Source organism: Felis catus, chromosome C1 (assembly GCF_018350175.1).
Source record: "Felis catus isolate Fca126 chromosome C1, F.catus_Fca126_mat1.0, whole genome shotgun sequence".
In the NCBI taxonomy this organism is placed as follows: Eukaryota; Metazoa; Chordata; class Mammalia; order Carnivora; family Felidae; genus Felis; species Felis catus.
In genome coordinates, this window is record NC_058375.1 from 99,230,080 (window position 1) to 99,257,835 (window position 27,756).

At 47.7% G+C, this 27,756-nt stretch overlaps 1 protein-coding gene across 14 annotated transcripts in view; it reads left to right on the forward strand.

Annotated features, from left to right (window-relative positions):
• MAB21L3 (mab-21 like 3) overlaps nucleotides 1–27,756 on the forward strand; it is a 137,247-nt gene that overhangs the window by 101,088 nt on the left and 8,403 nt on the right. For 8 of the 14 annotated variants that reach the window (XM_045033323.1, XM_045033325.1, XM_045033326.1 and 5 more), the window contains 2 exons: nucleotides 2,812–2,927; nucleotides 9,115–9,373. In XM_045033323.1, the coding sequence (XP_044889258.1) occupies nucleotides 2,812–2,927; nucleotides 9,115–9,238 (240 nt within the window). In that variant the 3' untranslated portion in view covers nucleotides 9,239–9,373. Of the gene's footprint in view, nucleotides 1–2,811; nucleotides 2,928–8,844; nucleotides 9,060–9,114; nucleotides 9,374–12,281; nucleotides 12,366–15,034; nucleotides 15,135–25,763; nucleotides 25,934–26,223; nucleotides 27,659–27,756 lie in introns of those variants that run through there. The other 6 variants (XR_006582910.1, XR_006582912.1, XR_006582909.1 and 3 more) reach the window with 4 other exon arrangements.

Here is a 27,756-nt window from a genome sequence, read left to right on the forward strand (position 1 = left end):
TGTCCAAGAATTTACAATTCGACAGAGGGCAAGAGTCAAGAAATGTAGGTAGTATAAGAAAATAAGACTTGGGCGCCTGGGTGGCTCAGATGGTTAAGCGCCCAACTCCGGCTCGGGTCATGATCTCACGGTTCGTGAGTTCAAGCTCTGTGCCATCGGCTCGGAGCCTGGAGCCTGCTTTGGATTCTGTGTCTCCCTCTCTCTCGGCCCCTCCCCTACCACGCTCTGTCTCTCTCTCAAAAATAAATAAACATTAAAAAAAGAAAAAGAAAATAAGACTTGCAGACAGCATGCGGTGAACATCTACAGAAGGGTAAATCTCATCTGGCAAGAGAGTTCAGGAAGGGATTTCTGAAGATCTGGATTGATACTGGCTTTTAACGATGGGTGAAACTTTCAACTGGTGACAGCACAGCGGGGGGGGGGGGTGGGTGGGGGAAAGGGGGTAGGTTCCAGCCAGACACATCACGAGCAAAAGGAGACAATAGCCAGGGATGAGGGTGGATGGCAGGGTGAGCAGTGAGGAAGTGATTTTGCATTATCCCCACTCGGACACAGTCACCCTGGAGAGCTGGAGTGCATACCGTGCAGACAGACATCCAGCCTGCGACCAGTCTGTGGTGGTTCAGTCAGATGCTTTCCAGCTAAGTCTCCTACTGCAGCAGGATTAGCTTTCTGTTCTAGGCCAACTATTCTTGACAGTGATCTCCGTGGATGCCTTTGGAATATCCCGATGCCTGGGTCCCACCCCAGAATGAAAAAGTTAGATTCTCTGGGATGGGACCCAGGTCTTGATTTGCTTTAACTCCCCAGGTGATTTCATTTATTTTTTAAAAAAATGTTTATGTATTTGTGTTGAGAGAGAGAGCACGGGGGGAGGGGCAGAGAGAGAGAGAGGAGAGAGAGAGTCCTAAACAGTCCCCATGCAGGGCTCGATCTCAAGAACTATGAGATCATGACCTGAGCCAAGATCGAGAGTGAGACACTTAACCCACTGAGCCACCCAGGCGCCCCTCCCCAGGTGATTTTAATGTTCTGGAGCGCCGTTCCTCCAGAATCACATGGAGGGCTTATCAAAACATTGGGGCACCAGGGTGGCTTAGTCAGTTAAGCCTCTGACTTGGGCTCAGGTCATGATCTCGCGGTCCGTGAGTTCGAGCCCCACATCGGGCTCTGTGCTGACAGCTCAGAGCCTGGAGCCTGCTTTGGATTCTGTGTCTCCCTCTCTCTCTGCCCACCCCTGCTGGCGCTCTGTCTCTCAAAAATGAATAAACATTAAAACATTTTCTTTAAAACATAGATTACTGGTTCCCACCCCCCAGAGTTTCTGGTTTAGAAACCAGAAAATTAGCATCTCTAACATGCTCCGTGTGATGTCACTAGTCCCTGGATCACACTCTGAGAACCACTGCTCCTGACAACTAATCTAACCAGTTACACTTTGAAGCCACGTCCTCAGAAATCCTATCATTGAAAACAGAACTCAGGTCACAGACTGTGTAGCCCAAAGCCCTGCTGTTCCAAGTGTGGTCCATCCCTGGACCAGCCTTGACATTTGCCCGGGAGCTTGTTAGAAAATGTAGACTCTCAAACCACATGCCAGACCCAAGCAGTCAGAATCTTTTAACAAGATTGCCCAGCTGATTTGAAGGCACAGGAGTTTGACAAGCTCTCCTCTTGAGCTGAGTTCTGAGTGTTGATTCCTCAGGGACACCTGAATCTTGATAGGATCACAAGATGAGCAGAGGTCTTCAGGTATAGAAGCTATAATGACTTACCTGAGATGGGCCAGTGACACATTGGTAGCACAGGAATCACCTTAGCTTTTTAATACATAAACCATGAATTGGAAAATAGTAGCTAGAAAACAAAATCCAACAGGTTTCGTATGTACATTTTTTTGTGTTTTTGGTTTTTTGTAGACTTTTGCAGTTTATTAAGCATTTTGACCTTTGGCTGGTTCTGCATCTGTTAAAAAATGTTGACATACCCAACTCAAGCACAAGTAAAGGGAAACTTAATCGCTTAACTGTCAGGAGTACCCACTACTTTAAATCTCTTTCCTTCACTCCTGCCAGTGGGTGGCCCCAGGCCATTTGCACAGCATTTGGCCTAGTTCCAGATGGGATGAAGTTGCTATTTGGAATTCAGGTATTGATTACCTCTTTCACAGTGCTCTGATACCCAATCAACACTAAATGCTCCCAACTGCCTCATAGTTTCTTGCCTAAAGGGTTTTTCTTCCTCTTCACTGCGTGGAGAGTGAGGATTCACTCAGCAAAATCCATTTCTCCCAGTGCGTTTGGAATTCACCTCCTCTTCAGGTGACTTGTTCTAAACCAGCTATGCCGATGCATTACCATGGGCAAGATAACGAAAGTCTTCCTAACCCCTTCCGGAGATCCAGACGTCTTGCCTTACGTCTTTGTCCAATTAGTTCAATTTAGTCCTACTCAGTGGAGGTGAAGCAGGGTTCAGGCTGCTGCTGTGTCTCATTTCCAGTTGGGTCCCTCTGTCACCTTTTGCCAGTCTCACGATCTGTAGGATTATTCCAAAACATGAAGTGGGGTCTCTCGTGGCAAATTAAAAAAAAAATCACCCGGGGAGGTCGCTGCAGGTCTACTTAGTGGTGCAGGCATGTATTAAATGCCACACTGGCGAGGCTCCAAGCAAGACAGTTCCTCATGGGGATTCTTGCTGTCTGCACAGGATGTTGTGTTTTTCTATTCTGTTTTATTTTCTTATCGTACGATGTGTCTATTTATAAATTTATTTTTTTATTTTCTCGCATTTTTCTATTTTTCACAAAAGAACACCATCGTCGGGGGAGGAGAGAAAAGTTTTGGCTCACCTGAAAGAAGAAAAGTCACATTAACGCCGATACCAGAAGGAGGTCTCCCGCCAGAATGGTCGGTTTTCTTGTCAAGGTACAGGTGCTTATCCTATGGCTAGACACAGTTACCAAAAGGATTCTAGTTTGGCTGATCAAGTTCTTTTAACTGGGTGTTCTCTCGTGGCAGGAAGGGATCTTGCGGCAGGAAAGGAGAGGGTGAACTCTGCTGGGAAGGTTTCTTGGCTGTGCATACAGGGGTGGGCAGCTTTGAGGAAAAGAATGTAGAAAAAAATGAGGGGTTGTGAACTTGCTTCATCAGGGAGGAATTATCTGCATTGCAGAAAGACTCTGCCACGAGGGCCCAGGACTCAGAAAATTGGAGCTGGAGCTTTGAAGGAAGCTGGCTGGCTGGCTGGCTGGCTGGCTGGGTCTTTCTGGATGGCAGTACCCACAGAGGTATACCACCCCCCAGCATCTGTTTCTTGCCCTTGTAGATCCAGAATCTCAGTTTGGAAATACAGAGGTGACAGGGCTCTGTGGGACTGACTACCACTGATCTAACTCAGAGGGGTCCAAAGTATAACTTAGTTATGTGTTGGTTTACTGTGGGATCTCCCCTTTCCATTATTAATTCATCAGATTTTACTAAGGGCCTGTTAAAGGCTCAAACTCCCTGCCCTCATGCTGCATACATTCCAGGAGTGGTAGGGAGGGGGGCAGATAGATGATAAACAAATACGTATCTAGTATGTGAGGAGGCAATATGTGCTACCGGGAAATTAAGGAGAAAGTGTTGGGGTGGAAGGTGAGGATAGGGATTCGATCCTATTTCAGTTAGGCATGTCAGGGAAAGCTGGAGACATCGGAGCAGAACGCGGAAGCAGCTAGACCCAGAGATTTCTGCAGGAGGGATACCCGGGGCAGAGTCGCAGCAAGTGTGAAAGTGAGCGTGTACTTGATGTGTTCAGGGAACCACAAGGAGGCCAGAGTACCTGCAGAGAAGTGGGGAGTGGGGGGTGACATCAGAGAAGTATCCAGGGCCAGGTCCCTGGCAGGCCTTCGTAAGGATTTCAGCTTTTGCTCAAAGTGAGATTTTGAGCTGAAGAATGACATAATCTGATTTACATTTTAATGGCATCACTCTGGCTGGCTCTGTGGAAAATAGATGGAGGGGTGGGAGGGGGGAGGAGGCCAGGGAAGAAGCGAGATTAGTCAAGATGCTTTTGTAACAGTGAGGCAGGAAATGAGAGTGGCTTGGACCAGAGGCCAGGGCAACACAAGCTGTGTGATCAGGGGTCAGATCCCGGGTACATTTTGAAGTAGACCCCCCGGTATTCGCTGATGGTTTGCTTGCAGGGTGGGAGAGGAAAGAATAGAAGCAAGGATGTCTCCCAGCTTTTGGCGTGAGGAGCTGGAGAACGAAGGCTCCATGTGCTGTGAGCAGGAAGGAGAAGCCTCGTGGATGTGTGTGCTGTGTTGCCGGGGAAGAAGCAGGAGCCCAGTCTGGGAGATGTTAATTTTGCCGTGCCCGTTAATATATCTGGAGATGCATGCCACGGGATGCATGCGTCTGGAACTCGGTGGAGAGATCCAGGCTGGAGATATAAATTTGGGAGTCACAGCTTGTAGGTGGCATTTCAAATCCTGACGGTAGCTGAAACTGCAGAAGCGAGAGGGTGCATGTTGGCCCGAACTCTATCCGGGATTCTCCACCCGGTAGAGGCCAGTGAAATGAAGAACGCTCTGCAAAAAAGACTGATAAGGAACAGCCAGAGAGGAGGGAGGGGAACCAAGAGAGATCAGGGGCCAGAAGCCAGCAGAGGGTGTTCCGAGGGCGAAGTGACAGGCTGTGTCAGATGCTGCTGACGAGCCGAGTAACATGGAGACAGACATCACTCCGGGAATCGGGAACCGGGAAGTCAGGGCTAACCTTGACAGCAGCAGTTGCAATAGAGAGGTGGGAACCGAAGTTGGACTGGATGGGATTCAAGAGGGAAGGAAAGAGAGGAAGCGAGGGGGGCGGGGGTGAGTACAGAGATGTCAAGAGTTCCGCTGTAAAGGGAAACACAACTGAGCTAATGGCTGAGGAGGGATTGGGGTCAAGGGGGTGTTTGGGGGTTTTGTTGTTTTGTTGTTGTTGTCGTTTGGTTTGAGGATGGAAATAGGGCAGAGCGGGTTTGCTGGGGAGGGGAACGGCTTTTGGAGGGATGAGCCCGGCCGGGAGAGAGGGGATAAAGTCAAGCACACGGATGTAGGACGGGCCTTAAATCAGAGCAAGGCAGTTCACCCATAGCAGCAGAAGGGAAACCAAAGTGTACATTAGTCATGATGGCGGGAGCGGGTGGTCTTCTGTTCTCAGTGAAGTAGGCCGCAGGGTGTCAGCCGAGATTGAGGGGCACGTAGGGGGAGCGCTAAGACGTTTGAGGAGGAAGAGGAGGCCAATGGTGTTGTCTAGGACAGTAAGACTGCCAGTGATCTAGAGCAGTGGTTCCCAAAGTGTGGTGCCGGCGGGACCCACAGCACGAGGGTCAGCTGAGAATTCACCAGAAATGCACATTCTCAGGCCCACTCCAGCTCTCCCGTGGCGCCAAGTCCGGCCTTCTGTGCTCTGGCAAGCCCCCAGGGGACTCTGATGCACACTCACGTCCGAGAAGTGCTGCCGTAGGAATAAATATATCGTGTGTTGCCAGGCAGCCGGAAGGGCCTCCTTGAGGTCAGCGGTCGTGGATCTTGAGTGAAGTCAGTCAGTGCGATTCATCCAAGCGCATCCTGATAATGCCATCCCCCTTCCAGCGATCCCACCGGGGCTGGACAGAGCATCCCGTTCTAGCTAACACGGCAGGAGGAAAAGTCCGCGGGGAAAGGCTTCTAGCAAAGCTTCCCTCGGTCTTAAGAATGAACTCAGGGAAAACGTGATCTCTCTTTGCTTCTGGCTTTTGTGGTTCGAGGATGTGGCAGCTGTCTTCTGACGGAGGAGAACAGCCCGAGGACGAGGTCAGGAGGTGAGGAGGCAGAGGAGGAAGTGAAGGGACAGGTGGCTGACGATGCCGTTCGGCCACTGGACCAACCCAGAGCTGCCCCATCTCTGGGCTTGCTGATGGGGAAGGTAGAACAGACTCGTGCTCCGTCCCCCAATCCTTGCCTGTGAAACCATGTCCTTATAAAGAGTAAGGGAAGACCATGCTTTTGAAAACAGCTTCTACCATCCCACAAGTGTAGTTCCCATTAGTGCGTTGGTATCCTGGTTCGAATCACACACGTTTTGTTCATATACAACTTTCTACTACGTGGGCAAGAGTGGCGGTGAAGGAAGGCACCAGTGCGTCTGGGGCCTCCCCAGAGTGCTCCAACCTCAAGCCTGTCCTAGTGTGAACCCTTGCTTTGTCTAGGACACCAGCCGGCCTTGGACCTCGCAGGCGGAGGCTCCCTCGCTGCCCAGCACACCCGGGCACTGGGCAGCTCAGCTGGGCAAAACAGGCCTGGAAACTGGGCGCAGAGAGCAAATTCCACGGCCCGGAGCTCGGCCGCCCCTCACCCCAGTGAAATCTCTCACCCGTCTGTAAATCCCATAGCCCATTTCAAGTCTCCCCCCAGGATGACCCGTTTCATTCCGAGTGCGCCCTTCCTACACAAGCGGAACCTCCCCTCCTGTCGAGAACCTTCCTTCCTGGAGGAAGCGCGCACTCCCTCCTCATCCTCCATGTTGCCCCTGACCCGAGTTCAGGTCCCAGTGGGGTCCTTTCACTTCCTACCCTTCTTCTTCCTTCTCCTTGGCAATCAGTGCCTGTGGGGGCTTCCCCTTGACTGTCACATGTCCTTGCAATTCAGCAGAAAGACGAGTTACCTTTGAGGCTCACTTTCAAAGCTCAAGTTGGGATCGGCCATTACCTTTGAGCTCAGCTCATGGATGCCATTTGGACAAACACCGTGTGTGCCCTGGGCATCGAAAGGAGAAGAACCCCGTGACCTGTATAACTTTTAAGGGTAGACTTTCTCTCTCACGCTTAGCGGAGGGGTCCTCGAGTTCTCCACCAAACAGGTTGACGTGGAGGCTGCTGGCATCTTGAACGCTATTTTATTATTCACGGCTTTCTTGTTACTGCTTCGTGCTTGGTGCTGAAGGTTGCTGGCTTTGGCTCGGGCGCCTGTGAGGAGCCACGGACCAAAGGTGGCATCAGAGAGACTTGGCGGTCTACCTGGGGAAAGAGACATTTCACACCTGTGTGAGGCAGGGAGTGCAGGAAGAGGGAGAGATCGATTGCATACAGCACCCACAATAAAATAGCAATAGCAAAACAATAAAACAATCCACTAAAGGAACAGGGGACACAACCACATGCAGAGGGTGGGTGACCCATGGACTGCTGGAGAACTGGCACGAGGGACGTCAGCCTATCGTGACTAGGTCTCCCCACACCTGTTTGCAAAGAGCCAGTCAGAACAGGCTGGGGCAGGGCAGCACCTGGATGTGAGAGCCAGCCCATACCCTGAGCACTCGCAAGGACCACTGGGTATGCCTCAAGGGCCCGGCTCACTCTCCTACAAAACCGTGCCCTCAGTGGAATCGTGAATGGCTAGGACCCCTTGCAAAGGCCACGTTACTTCAGACTGGAATCTCTTTGCAAACCCGGGGTCCCGGACTGGATCTGGCATCTCTAGGAACACAGGACTAGCTGCTGCACCCGCGTGCCCTTCTACTAGTCCTGGGGCCTCACAAGAACAGTGAGTGTCCCCTCAGAGATGAGCTCAGAGCTTGGCACAAGTCTGTTCCCCTCGAAAGCTTTTTGAACTGAAAGCCTAGACCAGGGGTAGGCAAATGGTCTCTGTTGCAGATCTATGTCAACTGTGAAAACAGCCACAGATAATTATGTAAACAAAGGAGTGAGGTGATGTGCTGATGCAACTTTAGCATATGGATGTTGACATTCGAAACTTCGTATGATTATCCCTTGCCATGAGACATTCTTTTGATTTTTTTCCAACCACTTAAAAAAGGTAGAAGACACTCTTCGCTTCTTGGCTGCACCAAAACAGGTCACAGGCCAGATTTGGCACACAGGTTGTCGTTACTGATGCCTGGTCTAACAAAAAAGGCTCACTTCCTGTTTCCAAGGGGAGTAAGCCTAGCTCTTCCATCCATACTTTTTAGTCTCTTAAAAGCCACTGATATGGGCATAGCTCAATAGTTGGATCACTCCACTCCTCCCTGGTGCACATGCGCACCCACGCGCACACACACACACACACACACACACACACACACACACACACACAGATCTATCCAACATGGCCACTGTTCTGGACACCAGGGTGTGAGAGGGGGCAGTCTCCAGGCAGCCATGATGATTGCAGATACTTTTTTAGGACTGCTGGTTCTCAGTAACAGTGAGATGTATAGGGGCGCCTGGGTGGCTCAGTCGGTTAAGCGTCCGACTTCGGCTCAGGTCATGATCTCACAGTCTGTGAGTTCGAGCCCCGTGTCGGGCCCTGTGCTGACAGCTCAGAGCCGGGAGCCTGCTTCAGATTCTGTGTCTCCCTCTCTCTCTCTCTGACCCTCCCCCATTCATGCTCTGTCTCTCTATCTCAAAAATAAATAAACGTTAAAAAACAATTTAAAAAAAAAGAGTGAGATGTATAGACTGTCAGTGACTTGAGCCTCATATATCTTTCTGCCCCATTACCTTCACTCCAGCCCATATAGGCCAAGGGTGGGAGACCATAACTAGTGGGAGAGAGACCGGGTAGCAAGGAAAGTTAACAAGTGGTCTGCAGACAGGGCAAACATCCTACGGGACCAGGGCCATAGGCTGAACACCCACCTTCACCTCTGCCTGCTCAGACCAGCGCCAGGTCTAGAAAAGATGGCCTCCGGGCCTCAGAGGACACTCCTTCTGTCCAGAGGATGCTTCTTCATGGGGGTCAATTGTAGAATGGGATTAGTGTCAGGGCCTGCTGGGGAGCCCCAGGGAATCACCAGACTGGCCTGTGCACATTTGAATCTCTCATTGCAGACATAGAATTCCCAGAGAAAGTTTCTCATGCCGAGTTGGAATTTGGCACTGCTTTGTAATAAGGTGAGAAAAGCTTCAGACTTTGAGCAAGAAGCCCCAGGTTAAGCGACCCTGAGCAGGTCACCTAACCTCTTTGAATTTCCTGCATTTCCTCATCTGACGGGACAAGAACAGTGACGCACTGCTTACCCCATTGGATGCAAGCGTTCTACAGAACTGGCCGGAAAGGTGCGGAAGTGCCATCGCCTTAGTGCATCTTCCCCACTTTAGGTCTGCCTTTGGCCTTGACCAGTTGTGGAGTGGTGTGCGACGTCCCAGGTCTAGCAGAGCAAGATTTTGCCCCTGGATGTCGGCATCATCTTTTGGGAAGAACCAAGGGGTTCCGAAGCCTTAGATGTCCAGACATCTTGCAAGGTGAAGACAAGCCTTGGTCTTCTTCCTGCAGTCGGGCAGTGTGTGAAGCAACCTCACTGCAGAGCAATACAGAATGAGATGAAATTCACATTATATTACTTAAAATGTCATAGCACTCAGTTTCCCGGCGTATTCTGTTGACACGTGATATCCGGCGGACGCTTTCTGACTTCTATGTTAGCTTGCAACGCGTCCTTTTTGTGATTTTTGTGTGTGTGTGTTTTCCAGGTGAGTTCTTGCTGTCCTCCGTGCACACTTTGTTTTTGCCAGGGTAAGTTGCATCCAGTGCCATCTGACTGCCCGGCTCTGCCCTCAGCCCCTCTTCCTACCCCTGAGCCCAGCGGAGGCTCCGCCCACCATCTCCCGCTTGGCTCTGCGGGCTCTTCCTGGAGGAGGACACGCCCCTCTGCCTGGCCACTCAATTGTGAGCCCAGACTAGGTGGTTTTCATTCTGGTGAGGGGGCTTCCGCCTCATTCCACGATTTCTTACCTGAGATGTGGTTTTTATTTTTAATACTTACGTTTTAATAGCCGATTGCCTCCGACGGGCTATAGAATTATTTATTTTGCTCTGATGAATCTGTCTTCTGATCTAAAATATTAAATCCCTCTCTGTCTGGGGATTTACAGCCCGGCTGCTCTAGGTTCACAAAGCTCTTCCATTAAAGGTCTCTCTCCTCTGCCAATATTTATTGCCAGAGTCACTGTTTGCCCAGAAGCTACTGTCTGCTGCATTTTCTGGGAAATGAAATTTATGTCTCCTGGCACTGATGGGGGTGACATCACTGTTTACATCCCTGGGGGGCATAAGCCCTGAGCCTGTTTCCAATGGGTGGCAAAGGTGGGGGGAGCGGGGGAACGGGGTGGGTTTACATAAACAAACATGTCTACCTCTTCTTGACCCCCCCCTTCCCTGCACCATCCCACCGACCGCTTGCGTTGACAGTATCATTACATAGTTAATGGAATCTAACAAAATTGACACCTCCTCTTCAACTTGGTATTGAGTGGCGGGGGTCAATAGTGGTGGAGGAATTGGCGGGAGAAGGATGACCGACTTTTGTGTGGAGGGTGTCTGCTCAAAGGGCGATAACCGTGCCTTCCCTTCATAGCAAGTGACCCCCCCCATAGACCAAGTGACACAGGCTTGGCCATCCTCTGTTGACAAGCGAGCTCCCTAGGGGACAGAGACTCAGTCTTGCTAATCCCTGGCGGAAGTGGGCTTCGAGCCTACCTTTTCTCACTCTGTTTCCACGATCCGCTCGTTTGGTAGCATGTGCCCCGTGAGGGGTGAGTGGAGCTCTCAGCCCCAGCTCCCCCTGCCACCTGCTCTCCACAGAAGCCCCGCCAGCCTCCAAATCAAGCGGGCCCCGAAGAGAGACAAAAAAACGCCCGAGCAGCGGTTCGCTGGGGACACGTAGCCTCCGCCCATGCTCTTCTCTCTTTCCCTAGTTAGCCAGCCTTCTCCTACCACATCGTGTCTATTTTCTCCAGCGAGTCTTGGTGCCATTACCGCTTCCTCACCCCCATGAGCTCCTCAGCCCACTACATTCGTCTCTCCTCCCCCTCCCTGCTTCACCTGAGTTGACCAGTGAGCTCCCGGCTGCCCAGCCCAGTGGAAAGCTTGGGGCCCAGGCCTGACTTCACAGGCACGGGAGGAAGACAGTGGCCCAGGGACCTGGACTCTGAAGGGCCCCACGCTTGGTTTAGTGCTCCACCGTTGCTGTCTGGAAATTCTTAGTATGTTGAACAGAGCATTCCAGAATCCCGTTTTATACTGGGCCCTACGCATGACGCAGCGGATCCTGTATTTTAAAGATGTGATTTGTGCCTCAGACATCATCCATTGTCTACCCAGCATGCATTCTCTCTCTGTTCCTCCAACAGAATCCCTTTTCTTTTCAGTCACCATTGGAGACCCCTTGAGTTCGGGGAGAGGCCATTCCTCAGCCCCAGGGAATGAATCTGATTGATTAACACATGGATGGAATCTTAAGACTCTGGTCCCGAATTGATCTAAAGGTGACCACATGACCTAGAGAGGAAAGAGAGGAAAGTAAAAGCTTGTTCTGGGAAAGCTTTGGTGTTCCTGAGAAAAAATGGACAGACTCAGCTGGCCTGCTTTACTCTTTTGCGCATCCTCTCTCCTTCTGGTGTGGATGTGGACACGATCGCCAAAGACACAGCAGCCATCTTGTGACAAGAGAGGGAAATCCAACACATTGCCAATGGTAGAGAGAAAGAAAGGCACTGGGCCATTGTGGAGGCACCGCCCCTCCGAACTTCCTACCATGAGGCGAACAAACAGCAACAATGACATCAAAACCCTTATTTCCTAAGTCATTGCTGTGATGTGTTTCGTATTTGCTGCAAATGAACTGTTTTGTAACTGCTGTGACTTCTCAGCGTAATTTGACACAATGCTGTCTTTTGCCTCCACTTAAACCATTCTTCCCTTGGCATTCATGATACCGTGTCTGTGGATTTTTCTGATCACTTCTTATACTCCTCTCCTTAGCTCAGCCCTCGATGGTGGGGTTTGACAGGACTTTGTGGTTCATTCTTTAATTCATTGCCAGGTATTTACTGGGTGCTGCTGTGTGTCCAGCTTTATACTAAGCATGGCAGGTGCAGCCCTGATGAGAGACAGAGCCCCCCTCTCAAGGAGCTTACACTGGAGGGGCACCTGGGTGGCGCAGTCGGTTAAGCGTCCGACTTCGGCCAGGTCACGATCTCGCGGTCCGTGAGTTCGAGCCCCGTGTCGGGCTCTGGGCTGATGGCTCGGAGCCTGGAGCCTGTTTCGGATTCTGTGTCTCCCTCTCTCTCTGCCCCTCCCCTGTTCATGCTCTGTCTCTCTCTGTCCCAAAAATAAATAAACGTTGAAAAAAAATTTAAAAAAAAAAAAAAAAAAGGAGCTTACACTGGAGTCCTGGCCACTGCCCCAACTGCCGTGCACACTCCTCCTGCACAACCTCATTCCCTTCCTCAGTTTCCCCACACGCTGCTGTCTCATTCCTTTGCAGGACTTCACGGTGACTTACCGAATTTAACAACAATCAACAGATCCTCCTGGAAAAGAAAGAGAGAAGAGGCTGAGGTGCCCCTCGGTGAGTCAGCCGTGAAATAATCTCTACCCCATATTCCCAGCCAAGACAGAAAGAGAAGACACAAAGGAGTTGGCTACCTTTTCTCCTACCTAAGCTCCAACTTAAGTTTTCTGCAACACTCACGCATGTTAGGAGATTCTAAAGCAGCAAATTCCCCTAAAAGAACCCTGCCATATGTGGGGATTCTCTTTGTTTGCTTGTTTAAAAATTCTTTTTTCTCTCCAAATGTTTAATTGAAGTGCAGTTGAGCGGGGATTTTCTTTTATTTCCTGTAAAAGCTACTGAAAGTTCCCACCAGGTTTAAACAGTTACTGAACGGTTACTACTGTGAGACCCGAACTCCTTACACATAAATGGTGGCAGAAAAAAGGAAGAGAGGAAGTAGGAAGTGAAAACGTGTCAAATTCCCCAGGGGCCCTCATGAAGGGAGACTGCTACTATGGATAATGGTTTTTGGTTTTTTTTTAAAATGTGCTTCATTTGGGAAAGACATTCAAAAGGTAAAAGCTTCAAATAAAACGGCAACCCACTAATTCCATGCACGCGAATGTGAGGGGATTTGACCTAAAGATATAATTCAAATGACAGAAGATAACTGATCCGTAGATATGCTTATTATCTGTTGATGATAACAAAAAATTAGGAAAAAATTTCTCACTGTTATTCATGTAGTTCACTACATTAAAAAAAAAGTTTATTTATATTTGAGAGAGAGAGAGAGAGACAGAGCATGAGCGGGGGAGGGGCAGAGAGAGAGAGAGAGAGGGAGACACAGAATCTGAAGCAGGTTCCAGGCTCTGGGCTGTCAGCACAGAGCCCCACATGGGGGGGGGGGCGCTGAACCCGTGAGCCTTGAGATCATGACCTGAGCCAGTCAGGTGCTCAACTGGCTGAGCCACCCAGGCACCCTTATTTCCCTGTGCTCTTACATTGAAGGAGAAACACTACATGATCATATCAATAGATGCTTAAAAAGCACCTCTTTTCAAACTTAATGGTCATTGCTAATAAATATTATTAGTAAGCCAGGAATAAAAGGAACACTTTTCATTTATAAAGGTTATATGAAAAAACCCCATAGCACACATTGTACTGAACAAGGAAACAATAATTCCCACCAGCAGAGTTTGGTAAAACACACTACAGATCCTTCAGAGCAGGGACAATGGGTAGGTGAGTGATGAACTTGACTGAGGTACAAAGGTTAAGAGCATGCCCAAATCAGTCATCAGTACACTAAGTGATAGCTTAATGCAACATTTTGAAAAATTAAAATTGATGTAAAAACTCCTTGAAGGACAAAAATATAAAATGTACAAGTGTTACATACATATAGACAGGATCAGTCTTTTTCCCGAGTTTTTTCTTTTTCCCTGCATCTCTAATACGGTTCTTTAATATTCATTCAAGTATTTATCTTGATTGCTGAACTTTCTGGTACCTCTCTAAATTTTATACCTGAGACAAGTGCCTCACCTCATCCTGGGATTTGCTGAGATGGAAATGAACTTCCCTGTGGTCCCCTGTGGTGGCTTGTGCAGGACAGTAACCCATCAGTAGAGCCTTGGTTGTCCTTGTCCTAGCCTCCCTTCCTCCTGCACCTCATCACCCCTCAGTCTAACAACTGAAGAGGGCCTAGAGTAAGGGTTTATTTTGAACAAATATTTAATGGGTGCCTCCCATGTGTCAGCACTGGAAGTACAATGATCTCCACATTCCCAGCCTCAGTGGATCTCACAGTTGGATGATGGAGAACAACAATGAAACAAGCAAGAACAATAAAGTATAGTAGGTGCCATGGTGGGGCAGGGGGATGGCTAGGAGAGCCCCAGGCAGGGCTCTGGGCTCAGTTCACCAAGTGGGAGGACAGGAGGTACAATCCCCAGCCCGAAGCCTGATTAGGAGCCAAAGGGTGGGAGGGGCTAAGGAGAAGGGTGAGGCTCTCAGAGATAACTGTTCCTGAAAAGGCTTATTTGAGGGGCGCCTGAGTGGCTCAGTCAATTAAGCATCGAACTACTGACTTCGGTTCAGGTTATCATCTCTCTATCGTGAGATCGAGCCTCGGGCCAGGCTCTGCACTCGGCATGGAACCTGCTTAAGATTCTCCCCTTCCCTCAGCCCCTCTCCTGCTCTCATACGTGCACGCGCGCTCTCTCTCTCTCTCTCTCTCAAAATAAATATAATTTTTAAAAAGGCTTATTTGAGAATATAACAAAATCACAGTAAGGCTGGAGCCCTCAAGAGACGAGTGTGGCGTAGAGAGAGTAGAACAGAGAGTGAGACAGAGGGCAGGCTGTGAAGGACTTTGCAACCCACACAGAAGAGTTTGGAATGGATCCCAAGAGCAATGGGAAGACTTTGAAGCAGGAGAATGCCGGGATTGAGTTTCGTGTTTCAGAAAGACCTTTCCAGCTGTGCCATGAAGAATTCAAGAAGGTAAAGCTACATTCGGAAGACCAGTTAGGAGGCTGTTAGGGTAGTCGCTGGGGACTGAATGTTTGTCCCCTCCCCCGCCCCCCTTCATATGTTGAAACCCAGCCGCCAATGTCATGGTGTTTGGAGGTGGCCCTTTGGGAAGTGATGAATCATGAGGTGGAGGCCTCGTGAATAAGATTAGCGCCCTTATACGATAGGCCCAGAGAGCTTCCTAATCCCTTCTCTCCTATCAGCATGCAATGAAAAGGCACCCACCTCTGAACCAGGAAGGGGGCTCTCACCAAGACGCTTTCAGTCGCCACCTTCATCCGGGACTTCCTGGCCTCCAGAACGGTGAGAAAAACTTTCTGTGGTTTATCAGCCAGCCAGTCTGTGGTATTTCTTCAATAAGCAGCCCAAATGGGCTATGTTAGTCATCTAGGGGAGAAGCCTTGGTGGTCTGATGAGGGTGGCGGCAGGGGGGTGTTGCTGTATTTGCAAAACGTTGGGTAGGTATAATCAAGGGGACTTGGTGATTGATTAGATGTGAGGGGTGATGGAGAGGAAAGAATCAAGGATAACATCCAGGTTTGTGACTTGTGCAATGGATTTTTTTTAAATACATCAGTCTTACTATCTAGCAACCTTGCTGAACTTTCTTTGACGAACGTTTTCCTTGATGAACTGTTCTAAAATTATCTGTAGATTTTCTATGTAGACAGTTCACTGACTGCATGCAGTTAAGGGTGGTTTTGTGCCTCGCCTTCCTGTATAATGATATGGTAGCAGTCAGAGTTCAGTCAGGAAAAGAGCACCTACTCTTGGAATTTCAAACAGAGAGATTTAATAGAGGGGATTAGGTGTCTACAAACCTGTTGGGAAAGTGGGATTAGTGGAAGTCAGAGGAAGATGCTAGCTCTTAGGTTCACCACTGCAGCTGTGGTCCTACAATTTAAAAAAGTTGTCGCGGGGCGCCTGGGTGGCTCAGTCAGCTAAGCGTCCGACTTCAGCTCAGGTCACGATCTCGCAGTTTGTGGGTTCAAGCCCCGCATCAGGCTCTGTGCTGACGGCTCAGAACCTGGAGCCTGTTTCAGATTCTGTGTCTCCCTCTCTCTCTGACCCTCCCCCGATCATGCTCTATCTCTCTCTGTCTCAAAAATAAATAAACGTTAAAAAAAAAAAAAAAAAAAAAGTTGTCGCTGCCGTCCAGGTCAGGAAACTGCAGAAAACTTCTACTGATGATCACGCCTGTCCTATGGCAGTGAAGCGGGTAGCTGACGGGGTCCCTTGGGAACTTGGTAAATCTTTGTTTCTGCCAAAGCCCAAGCACTGAGAAGCGGCTGCCGGAGACAGAAGAACACAGAACATGCTTCCCAGGCCCTTCCATTTCCCAATCTCCCAATCTCAAGCAAGTGAATCTCATTGGCTGACAGCTAGTGGTGTTCAGATCCCTGGATATAAAGGAGCGTGGGATGAGCAGTCGGTCCCCAGGCTCCCAGCCCCTGTAATAAAGGGCACCGGTGGTAGAAATAAAAGCTGGTTGCAAAGAGAAACCAATAGAAACAAAAAACAAAAAACAAAAAAAAAACCACAACAACAACCAATAGCCAGCACAGTTTTGTTTTAATTTGCCAGCCTATCCTTCCGTATGTAAGGCCCACAAAACACTTTCAAAATGAGCTGGGCTCTCCGAGCCCTCACCCACCATTCTCCTCCACATACCCTGGATCCTAGAGGGTGCACAAAATGCATGCAGGTTTCCAAACTTACTTTCCGTGCCTATGCCCTTGTCCTACCACTCAAAAGTTAACTTTTTCTCTGCTTGGGAAGACCCTTCTTGTGCCTCCACCACTTAAACCCACCTTGCCCCATACCTACATCAGGCAGGACTGACCTGGATCTCTCAGAACTTCCTCAGCCTCTGGTTCACAGTTTTATTACGGCCACTTGTCCCAGTGAATTTCAGCGTTTAGTCAAGGGAGCCATCTCTTCCAGTAGACCTAAGTATCCCAAGGTGAGAGACCAAGGTTTGTTTCATGTTTATGTCCCAGGGACTGACTTACAGTGCTTGGAACAAATGGTGCTCATTGAAGATTTATCGAATGTAGGAAGGACTGTGCCTACAAGGTCACTAAGAGTAAGCACCTGAGGTCGAATGAGGAGCAGACACCTTTAGAAATAGGCATGCCACATATTCCCCAAAAGGGGGTCTAAACAGTGTCAGGATCTTGGAAGGACAAAAACTGTTTATAAATTGCTTCTTAATGCCAGCTCCAAGTTCTAACTTCTTATTTCCTATTTATGTTGACTTTTTCCGGTCTTTTCCAAGCTTTTGCCATCTGTCCTTGCTTCTGAAGTTTGCAGCACTGTTTCCCATTAAAATGTAATTCCCATGCCACATTCTGGTTGCCCCCATCACATCAAATTAATGCAGTGATGGCTTAAGCTTCTGGGGAAATATGGGTCATTACACGTTGCTGACAGCAACCCTCACAGTGACATTGCAGCAGGGACAGAGAACATCTTAATAAATGATTACTTATACAAAATCAGCAAGCTCTTGAGTTTGACATGTCCTTAGAGAGCCAATCCTTTTGTAACACGAAAATGGAGATGGAGAATTTCCCATGATTCCTTAGAACTATGAAAACTTAGTTAGCTAGCTCCTCCCTTCCTTCTTCAGGTGGGGGCAGCCTGTATTGCTAGACCTCTGAGACTTTCCGGGACCCAGGATAGTGTTGCATGCAAAATAGGCAATTAACCAAATGTGTGTCCTATTTTTTAAATCCCTCAAAGCCGATACTGTGTGGTTCCCTAAAGGACATGCGCCCAAGGTAACCTGGAAAATCTTTGTTTTTCTTTGTAGCAGATGCTGTATATTGGTTGACTCGGCATCCATTTCTAACTCCATTTCTCTCGTCCACTTGGCTTATAAAGCCCAGGGAGGCTAAGTACTTTTTCGGCTTCTCTGCTTTGGAAGTGACCAGGTGACAGTTTTTTTTTTTTTTTTTAATTTTTTTTTTTCAACGTTTATTTATTTTTGGGACAGAGAGAGACAGAGCATGAACGGGGGAGGGGCAGAGAGAGAGGGAGACACAGAATCAGAAACAGGCTCCAGGCTCCGAGCCATCAGCCCAGAGCCCGACGCGGGGCTCGAACTCACGGACCGCGAGATCGTGACCTGGCTGAAGTTGGACGCTTAACCGACTGCGCCACCCAGGCGCCCCCAGGTGACAGTTTTAAAGTAAGAGAGATGTAAGCAGAAGCCTGTAGGAGTTTTCTGTGAACATTTTGCTTTCCCGATGGAAGGGACAAAGGAGGCTGATGCGTTCCTTGCTCTCTTTTCTGTCTGGAGGGTGATGTGGGCTGCACCTACCTCAGCCTGTTTGTCCTGGAAGAGAAAGGCCAGGAGAATGTCACTGTTGGCAGATATTGTGGAACCGCCAGACCATCACCAGTACCATCAACCTCCTGGCTTCTTGCTATTTGAGAGCAACAAACCGTTCTTTGGTTAAGCCACTGACTTTCTATTCCTTGCTTTGAAGAGCTTTTCTAATACTCTATACTAACTCTATACTCTAAACTCTGTACTAACTGCAGAACCCAGCTAAACAAGAGGGACAGGTCTGACAGATGTGGACCTTACCATTAATGTACTTTATAAGCTTAGTTTTATAATATTTTCTTGTCACCGCGTTTAAGGGGAAAAAACGGTTGTTTCAACGAATACGTAAAATTTGAAAACAAGGGAGGGGCGCCTGGGTGGCGCAGTCGGTTAAGCATCCGACTTCAGCCAGGTCACGATCTCGCAGTCCGTGAGTTCGAGCCCCGCGTCGGGCTCTGGGCTGATGGCTCGGAGCCTGGAGCCTGTTTCCGATTCTGTGTCTCCCTCTCTCTCTGCCCCTCCCCCGTTCATGCTCTGTCTCTCTCTGTCCCAAAAATAAATAAAAAAACGTTGAAAAAAAAAATTTAAAAAAAAAAATTTGAAAACAAGGGAAACCAAAAGCAGTTGCTGCCTTACCTCGGCCTCATCGTTCGACATGTTGCTGACTTTTGTTTTAGCTGCAAGGGATTGAGAGAATCCCAACTCACACACATGGGTGGTTGCAAATGTACAAAACAATGTAGCGAAAAAGAGTCCAGATTCTGGAGGCAAATTCTGTGGGTTCAAACCCTGGGACTTCCACTTGTTGGCAGAGCGCCTCGGTTTGTGTCTTCGTTTGCAAAATGGGCACATTGGTGGGAACCTACCTTAGAAAGGTGGTGGGTAGCTTACGTGCATCAATACCAGGGAGGCTCTAGAGTAATGCTGGACATGTCATGACAACTGTTAGCAATTATGAGAGGTCCGGTGGTGCCCCTGCCTCTCCATTGCCTATCTCTATCTGATATTTACTCAGATACCTGAAATAGGCAAGTTTATTCTGCCTGGAACATTGAATACATAACTCAGGTTTAATGTCTTTGCTGACCAGTCATCTAGGATTAACCTAGAACCTTGCCAAGGTAAACGTATTCAACCTTTGAAAGGAAGGGACGCATTCAGATCTTAGAATAGATGCAAAACTATGTATATTGTGAAAGAAATCAGTGCCCTGCAACCTTTGTCCAATGGCCATCTGAAGACTGGTTACTGCACTGTGATCTCACAAGGTGCTGAGCAAATGTACATTTTACCTGGCATTTAATTTCATAGGGCCCATGCATGCTGTGTTTGATACTCATAAATACAATGTCATATAAATAGACACAGGGAAGGCCTGCACTTAAAAAACCCAAACAAGGGGCACCTGGTGGCTCAGTTGGTTAAGCATCCGACTTCGGCTCAGGTCATGATCTCGCGGTTTGTGGGTTTGAATCCCGCATCAGGCTCTGTGCTGACAGTTCAGAGCCTGGAGCCTGCTTTGGATTCTGTCTCTCTCTGCCCCCCTCTGCTGCTCAGACCCTGTCTCTCTGTCTCTTTCTCTCTCAAAAATAAACATTTAAAAATTTTGTTTGATTAAATTAAATTAAAAACCCAATCAATAATATGGAAAGGACCAACAGGGCTGCTACATTCTGAATCAACAAACATTTACAAAATATTTATGGTAGGAGCTATATACACAGAAGCATGTAAAGCTGGAAGACCCAATTTAAATACATTGGTTGTTTCCAGTATATAAACATTTGGTGTGTGAAATATTTAACTGTGAATATGTTTAATTGCAAAACAAAATTCTAAGTGAATTTGAATCAAATATTGGTAGGCTCCTAAAGCACCCCTGCATGACTGTAGGTGTCCCTTGGTCAGAGTTTAAAAATCATCTAAATTATTCTTAAGGTCCCTTTTAAAATTGGAATTTTGAGTTATAGAGATTAATTCATGAGACTTTCCCCAACCCTTCCTGTTTTGGTCATGCATCCAGTTATACTGGTTCTTTATTGTCTGTAAGGTGAGTCTGTCTCAAAACTAATAGAATGATCTTACCTTAAGGCATTCTATAGAAGGTAGTTCCAGAGCATGGGGCTTATTATATTAATTAGGATGCTTTTGCCAAGTCATTATCAACTCAATTCAAAATGGCTTAAACAATTAGGGCATTTGCCATCTCACATCACATAAAGTATAGGAGGGCAGCTCCTTAGTTGGCTAATTCAATATTTCAGCAACCTCATCAAGGGCCTAGGGTTTTTCTGTACTTTCTGCTCAGCTGTCTTCACCATGTTGAACATCTTTCCTGGTGGTCTCAAGATGGCTGCCACAGCTCCAGTGACCATATTTGGGCACAGCCATGTTCAGAGGTAGAAATGACATGTCTATATTCTTTTCGTTTTTTTTTTTTTTTAAGTTAAAAATCCTTTCCCAGAAGCAGCCCCAGAAGAGTTAGCCTCCAATCTTATTGATCAGAATCAAGTTACATGTTTTTTCTTTCTTTCTTTCTTTCTTTCTTTCTTTCTTTCTTTCTTTCTTTCTTTCTTTCTTTCTTCCTTCCTTCCTTCCTTCCTTCCTTCCTTCCTTTTTTAATGTTTATTTTTGAGGCAGAGAGAGACAGAGCATGAGCAGGGAAGGGGCAGAGAAAGAGGGAGACACGGAATCTGAAGCAGACTCCAGGCTCTGAGCTATCAGCACAGAACCCGACGCGGGGCTCAAACCCACAAACCGTGAGATCGTGACCTGAGCCGAAGTCGGACGCTCAACCGACTGAGCCACCCAGGCGCCCCCAGTTACATGTTTTTTCTTAAGCCAATTCCTAGGAAGGGGAATAAAATTACCATGATTCACCGGATTATCAAGATTGATGTGCTGGGCCTGGGAATAGGGCCAAATTCAGTAGAGCCCATGGCCACACTGAAGAATGTGCCTGTTGGAAAGCAAACAACACATTGGGCTTCTGGGTGGGAAATCGAGAGTGTCTGCAAGAGTCTGAAGGATGGCATTCTAAAGAGGACCAGCAATGCTACCTCCTGCCTGTCTGGCAAAAGACCCAGGAAGCAATTAGAACAAGAGAGCCACGTTGCGTCTACACAGAGCTAAAAATTCCAGTAGAAGCGAGGATTCAATTGATCTGAGTGTTTCACGTAGCCTTAGTCGGGAGGTTGTTATGCTGTGCTAAGAATTTAGTTTTGGTTTGTTGTGCTGCTGGTGTGTACGGGGGATAGGCGTTGCATGCGTAAGAAGCGTTAGCCAGACAGCTTTTCCTTTCCAAATGTTTTGTTTAATGTTGTGCTATCGTGAAAACGTTTATGAATCTGCTGCAACTATGCCCCCCCCCCCCCGCAATCCCGGAAAAAAAGAGCACACGGGCACTTTCATGCAAAATCTGCAATAATTTTAGGAGTTTCACTGATGCCCTGTCAGTCATTCATGAGCTCAAAGTTATAGCCTTACAATATCATTGATTGGTATAGTGAAAAAAAAAAAAAAAAGTGCGATTTTGTGTGAGGAAAGGAGTGAAACAGAACAGCAGAGTCAGGAAGTCTGATGCACTTTTGCTGGCTGTGTGGCCTTACTTGAATCTTTTTTAAGACCTCAACTTTACCTCTATAAAATGGATCTACTGGAGTTATTTCAAAAACCAAGTGGGTAATGTGTAAGATTGTTTTTTTTTTTTTTTTATTTTTTTCAACGTTTATTTATTTTTGGGACAGAGAGAGACAGAGCATGAACGGGGGAGGGGCAGAGAGAGGGGGAGACACAGAATCGGAAACAGGCTCCAGGCTCCGAGCCATCAGCCCAGAGCCCGACGCGGGGTTCGAACTCACGGACCGCGAGATCGTGACCTGGCCGAAGTCGGACGCTTAACCTACTGCGCCACCCAGGCGCCCCTGTAAGATTGTTTTAAATGAAATAGCACTTTACAAGTGTTGGCTTAAAAACTTAATTGTCGATAAATCCAAATGGCGTGATGGCTCTTACTTCCAAACTGGATTGGCTGAATTCAACATAGTGCACCCCATGATGTTTCAAGGAGCAAAGTTTCCTTCTCCGCAAGCAAGGTCATTTTCAAACTCGTGGATTGAACCCAGTACCCCTTTTCAGCAGCTGGTTTGGAAAGAGGCACCAACAGAAACATCCCCAATGCACTAGGAAGTCCTCACTGCCTACAGGTGAAGTCGGGACATGCCAATCCTGGGAGCGGGAAAGAATGGAACAGCCTTCTAGATGCTCCTTCTCCACCTGTCCCAGGCTAGCAGCCGCCCCGGGAGTCCTTGTTACCCTCACCACTGGCACCACCCCTGCCCTAGCTTGGTCCCCACTGAGAGCACACCCCCAGCCCGTCCCACCCTTTGAGGCAGGAATCCCACGGTTGCTTTTCTCACCATGGTATCTGTCTCCCATTCACCTTTTATTTCCCATCCTTCCTTTCTCTCAGCGTGAGAGGCTCAACTTCCTCTCTTGTTTGTATAACATTCTTCCCCTCCATGCCCAACTGCCTTGGCAGCCTCTGCCGCACCACTGAATGGCAAAATGCCCGTCAGAGTTTTCCCAGGGATCGATCAACGAAGAGTGTATTACAGACAGTGGCAAGCCGTCTGAAGCTCTGAGGTCTGGGGCAGACAGACCTGGTTCCTGCCTCCAGAGTGCAGGCAGGCAGGTGCACAGAGCCCTTCTTGCCTCTTCCAGTACAAGTAGAGAGCTGACTGCAGGAATTAGGAGATTTTGCTGGGCAATGAAGACCATTTGGACTGTACCCACACATGCCAGTAATAAAGCAAAAAAAAAAAAAAAAAAAAAAAAAAAGAAAAGAAAAAAGAAAACAGCAGATATACCAAAGTTATAATGATGCTGCTACCAGTACAGCTAGCCCCTGGAACCCGGGGCCCATATTCCTCCGATAGGCACTGGACCCATGCCACCTGCTTCTTAGGTCCAACCGCTCCAATTGGTGGGGCAGCAGTCTATACCCGAGGGGCCCCAGGTCTTGCAGAAGGGGCAGTTTCTCTGCATTCTGTATGCCCATGGCTTCACAGCTCCATCAGAGCACAGCATACTCCCCTGTGCTTCAACTCTACGGTTGTGACGCTGGGAGAAAGGGGCCAGTTCCCAGGCTCTTCCATGGCCATCAACACCCCAGCCCCGCACTTGTCAAAACAAGATGCCGAGCAAGCAGTGCCCCCCCCTCCCCGATTCCCGCTTGCTTCTTATCCCGCAAACTCCCAGCCCCCTGCCACGTGCAGCGACAACAGAAGTCGGGGAAACTGATGCCAAGAGGGCTTTCAGGATTCCCACCCATCCAGCGGGGGGCTGATGTCTGGAGGTCTGGGGAGAAGGCAGACCAGCCAGACCAGGCAAGGCGCAGGGAGCAGGGCGGCTTGGCAGGTGGCTTCGGTCCTGGCTTCAGCACCAGCGCAGACCAGCGCTTGTGACAAAAATGGCTTATCTCCTCAGCAGATCTGCTGGGGGCCTCCTTCAGATTCATAGTGCTTTGGGATCAGAGGGAGAAAAAAAGATCGGCTGCAGATGGGCAGCCTTTCCCTCCTTGTCCGAATGCTTCCTGGCTTAATGAACACTGCTGGACACACTGGCTGTCTGGATTATGGTGACATAGCTGTAAAGATTATTCTTTTAACAGCTGCCCTCACCATCAGAACCATCTCCATGAGCAGGCACTGTCTCTGCAGACTCTGATCTGACATTTCACCCAAGGGCCCCCTGCTTGTCTCTCTCTCTCTCTCTCTCTCTCTCTCTCTCTCTCTCTCTCTCTCTCCAAGACTTCGTTTTGCCCTAGGTCTGAGATGAGCTGAAAATGTTAATTCCCACCACCATCTCCTGACTCACAAGGGAGCTTCTGATGATTGGTTTCTCTCTTCCTCTCTACAGACAGAATGATCTTGTTCCGTTTTTGGTCCTTGCGGGGCTGTTACGGAGAGCTTCGTTTTTGCTCATCTCTACCTCGTTTATGTGCTTTTGATTCAACGTGTTGAACAAAAGCATCGCTGCAAATTTATGATGACCCTATTCATTTCTTTTCAGTGTTCCTTCTTTATTTTCTTTGCCTCTCAACTATGAGGACGTGTTCAGATTTTGCTTAGTCCCTGAGGTCTAATCGTGGAGGTGAAAACGCATTGCCTTAGGTGTCGCTAAGCCTCTGTGTGCTCGGATCCAGACCTGCCACTCGCTAGCGGCATGGCACTCAGTTAGCCCCCATGAGTACTCTTTCCTTTAGCTAGGCAGTGGGAATAAAAGAATCATTTTGCCTCTCTTAGAAGGATGTCTTGAGAATAACATGAGGTGACAGGTAAAAAAAGAGAGCGCTAAAAACTAGTGTAAAAATCATATTAATTTTCACGTGTTGGGTGTTACGCTATACCGGCCACTAAGCTAAGCTCGTTACTTACTATTATGTATTATTTGGTTTCAACCTCATGACATTGCAATTAGGGGTAGTGTCCTTTCTCTCTGCATTTGCTGCTGAGTACCTTGAAGCTTAAGTAATTGGCCTGAGATCACACAGCAGGTGAAAAGGGAAGAGCCTGGATTTGAACCAAGTCTGTTTGGCACCAGACTGGGGGCTCTTAACCCCTGCACCATCTCGAGACCATCTGAATTGAAGGTGCCATCGTCCCAGATGCTGGTGATGTCTCTAGAACTCTATTCCAAGCAGTCAAGTGATTAGAAGACAGTGAAAGTCCCAGCATAATCTACAAGGGGCTATTCATTGAATGGCTGGCTAGAGAGGAGTCCTTTGCCAAAATTTTGCCCGAGTTTCTAGAATCAAAACTCTCACCATTGACCAAGGGGGCAGCATGGTGTGGAGGTCATTAGCATCCTTGTCTCCAATTAAAGAGGCCAAACTATGACTCTGGGCAAGCCAGTCACTCTGGCTCTCTGGCCTTCTACATCCTCACTATGAAGAGGAGGAGTTTGGATGAGAAAACCATTAAGGTCCCTATAAGTCATAATAATAGTAATAGCTAATATTTGGTAAGTGCTTACTAAGTGCCAGGCTTTTTCTAAGTGCTATGTTCAGTCTTGTATGACTTTCATAACAACCCTAAGAGGTAGGTGCTCCCTTTTTTGTAAGTGAGGAAACAGGCACAAAGTGGTTTGCCCCAAATCACATCGAGTCAGGGGCAGAGCTGGGCATCTGCCTGCTTAACCACTCCTCTTTCCTTCCTCTCTAATTTCTAGAAATTCTGTTCTCTTGGATGGATGGGGAACTTCCTTGTGGTTGGCCCCAGTTTTTTCTCAACTCTAGATAAAAAAATAGTGCCTGTTTTTAAACACTCCGTCACACTGCCTAGGACATAGTAGGTGCCCGGCAAATATTTGCTTACCTGACATTTTTTACCAGAATAAGCCAAAGATAATATACAGCATGAGCCCATGCAGTTCTTATCTTGACGAAACAACCCATAAATAAATGAATAAATAAATAAATAAATAAATAAATGTGTGTGTGTGTGTGTGTGTGTGTGTGTGTGTGTGTATACACAATCCCAGTTGTAGAAACTTGATTATTGACTTTGGCAATCCTTTCTCCATCTCTCTGTGCCAAGAAAGTTATTAGAATTGAATTGAGAGAGGCAGGGGCACAAGAATGGCCGAGACAAGATGCTGAGTAGTTGAAATTAATGACTCGTGGAGCTGATCTCCTGCCAAGGGCTACACCAGCTCCCGGGAGGAATCCACCACTCTGGCCAGTGGCCCAGCACTGCGGAAGCTGCAGGTCAGGTTTCTGGAAGGGACTCCCAGGTGGTTGGGGACCGACAGGTGTGGGAAGAAGGAGAAGGGCACTCGTCCCATTACCAAGGGCCAGATAGGCCAGCACCCACCAGTCTGAGAACAGTGAGGCTTTGCTAGACCCTTGTCCACCCCTGGCTGTGGAAAGAGGAGAGGAGGCAGCGAAGGGGATGGAAGAGAACACAGTGTGATTCAGAATCCGTCTGTGACAGGAAGACAGAGTGGCTTAATAACCCATAGCCAGATGAATGGAATATTCCTTCTTTCCCCTGGCAGGGCTGGGCCTCTGGTGCCATCACCCATAAAATGGACAGCCACCCAAGGAGCTGTGGAGCTAATTAACAAATATGTCCCCAAGTGTGCCAGAACCCAGTCCACTGGAACTGTAAAGATGGAGAGTGTTTAGACACAAGCTTAATGAGGAAAACACCAGCAGGGCTACTTAGCACCTCCTCCATTCACCTTCTCCTGCTCGGCCAGCTGCCTCCCATCTCCTGTGTCGGCGCCCAGCATCTTCCTTTCTTTTGCGTTTTCCGTCCTTCACCCACCAACCATGAAGCGTGGAAGCCACCAGTTAAAGCTTGTGGCCAAGTTTCTGAGAGTGATTGCACCTTTATAAGCCTCTAAGAATCTGCTAGCAAGGGTATGGGCTTTTATTAGTTGAGTTGTGTATATATTTACTTCTCAGTGTACATATTTTCCACAACAGTAATAGTAACATGTACTGAGCCCCTCTTATATGTCAGGCACTCTTTTAAACGCTAAGAGTACTTAGGGAATCTGTGTAATTCAAGAGCGACCCACCTAGCAATACTGACATTGGAGGTTCTCCAACAATCCTACATCACAATACAAAGTCCAAAGCTCCGCTCACTTGCCCAGAGTTTTAAATGAGCTTATGGTTCCCAATCAGATAACTAGATCCACACTCTTAGTCACAATTGGATATCCCACTGCTACTGAACATCTAAGGAGAGCTGACTATGTGGAAAATAAATACCAAAACAAACAACAAACAAATGAAGCAGTATGCAGGGAGATGTGAGAACATGGGAGGAGAGGAGAATTAATGTTACATTTATCACGTCTTTACGGAGAGAAGATACTGCATCCAAGAAAAAAGAACAGGGTGAAACAAAAAAGGATCATTCAGAAACCAAGATGAAATTCTTGGAAATTAAAAACAGCAGAGATGAAAAATTCAACAGTGAATCTCTCAGAAAGTATAGCAAAAAATCAAAGAGATTTAAAAAATCAGAAAAGAAAGCAAAATTAAAAGACTAGTTCAAGAACTCCAGTCTGTAAATAAGAGGAGTTCCAGAGAGTGAGAGAGAAGAGAACAGAAGGCAGAAAGGAATTAATTCCAAATGAAATTATTTCCCCAATTTTCCAAGAGATTAAAAAAAGACACATGTTTTCAGCTTCAAAGAATACATCAAATGTTGGGTCACCGTGAATGAAAATAGATTCACACTGAGGCATGTCATTGGAAATTTTCCAAAACTTGGAGGAAATAGTGTTTACGAGATTCTAGAGAAAGAAATAAGTCACATGCGAGAGTCAGAAATGAGAATGGTTTTGGACTTCTCAAGAGCATCACTGGAAATGAGAAAGAAAATGGGGCAACGCATTCCAAATTCTGAAAGGAAATGCTCTCTAACCTAGAGTTCCATACCCAGCCAAATTACCAAGAAAAAAAAAAAAGCCCAAAGATAGAATAAAGATATTTTCAGACATGCAAAGTCTCAAGAATGTATTTCCCAGGCAGCCTTTCTCGAGAAAGGGAAAGATATAACAGGAACAGAAGTT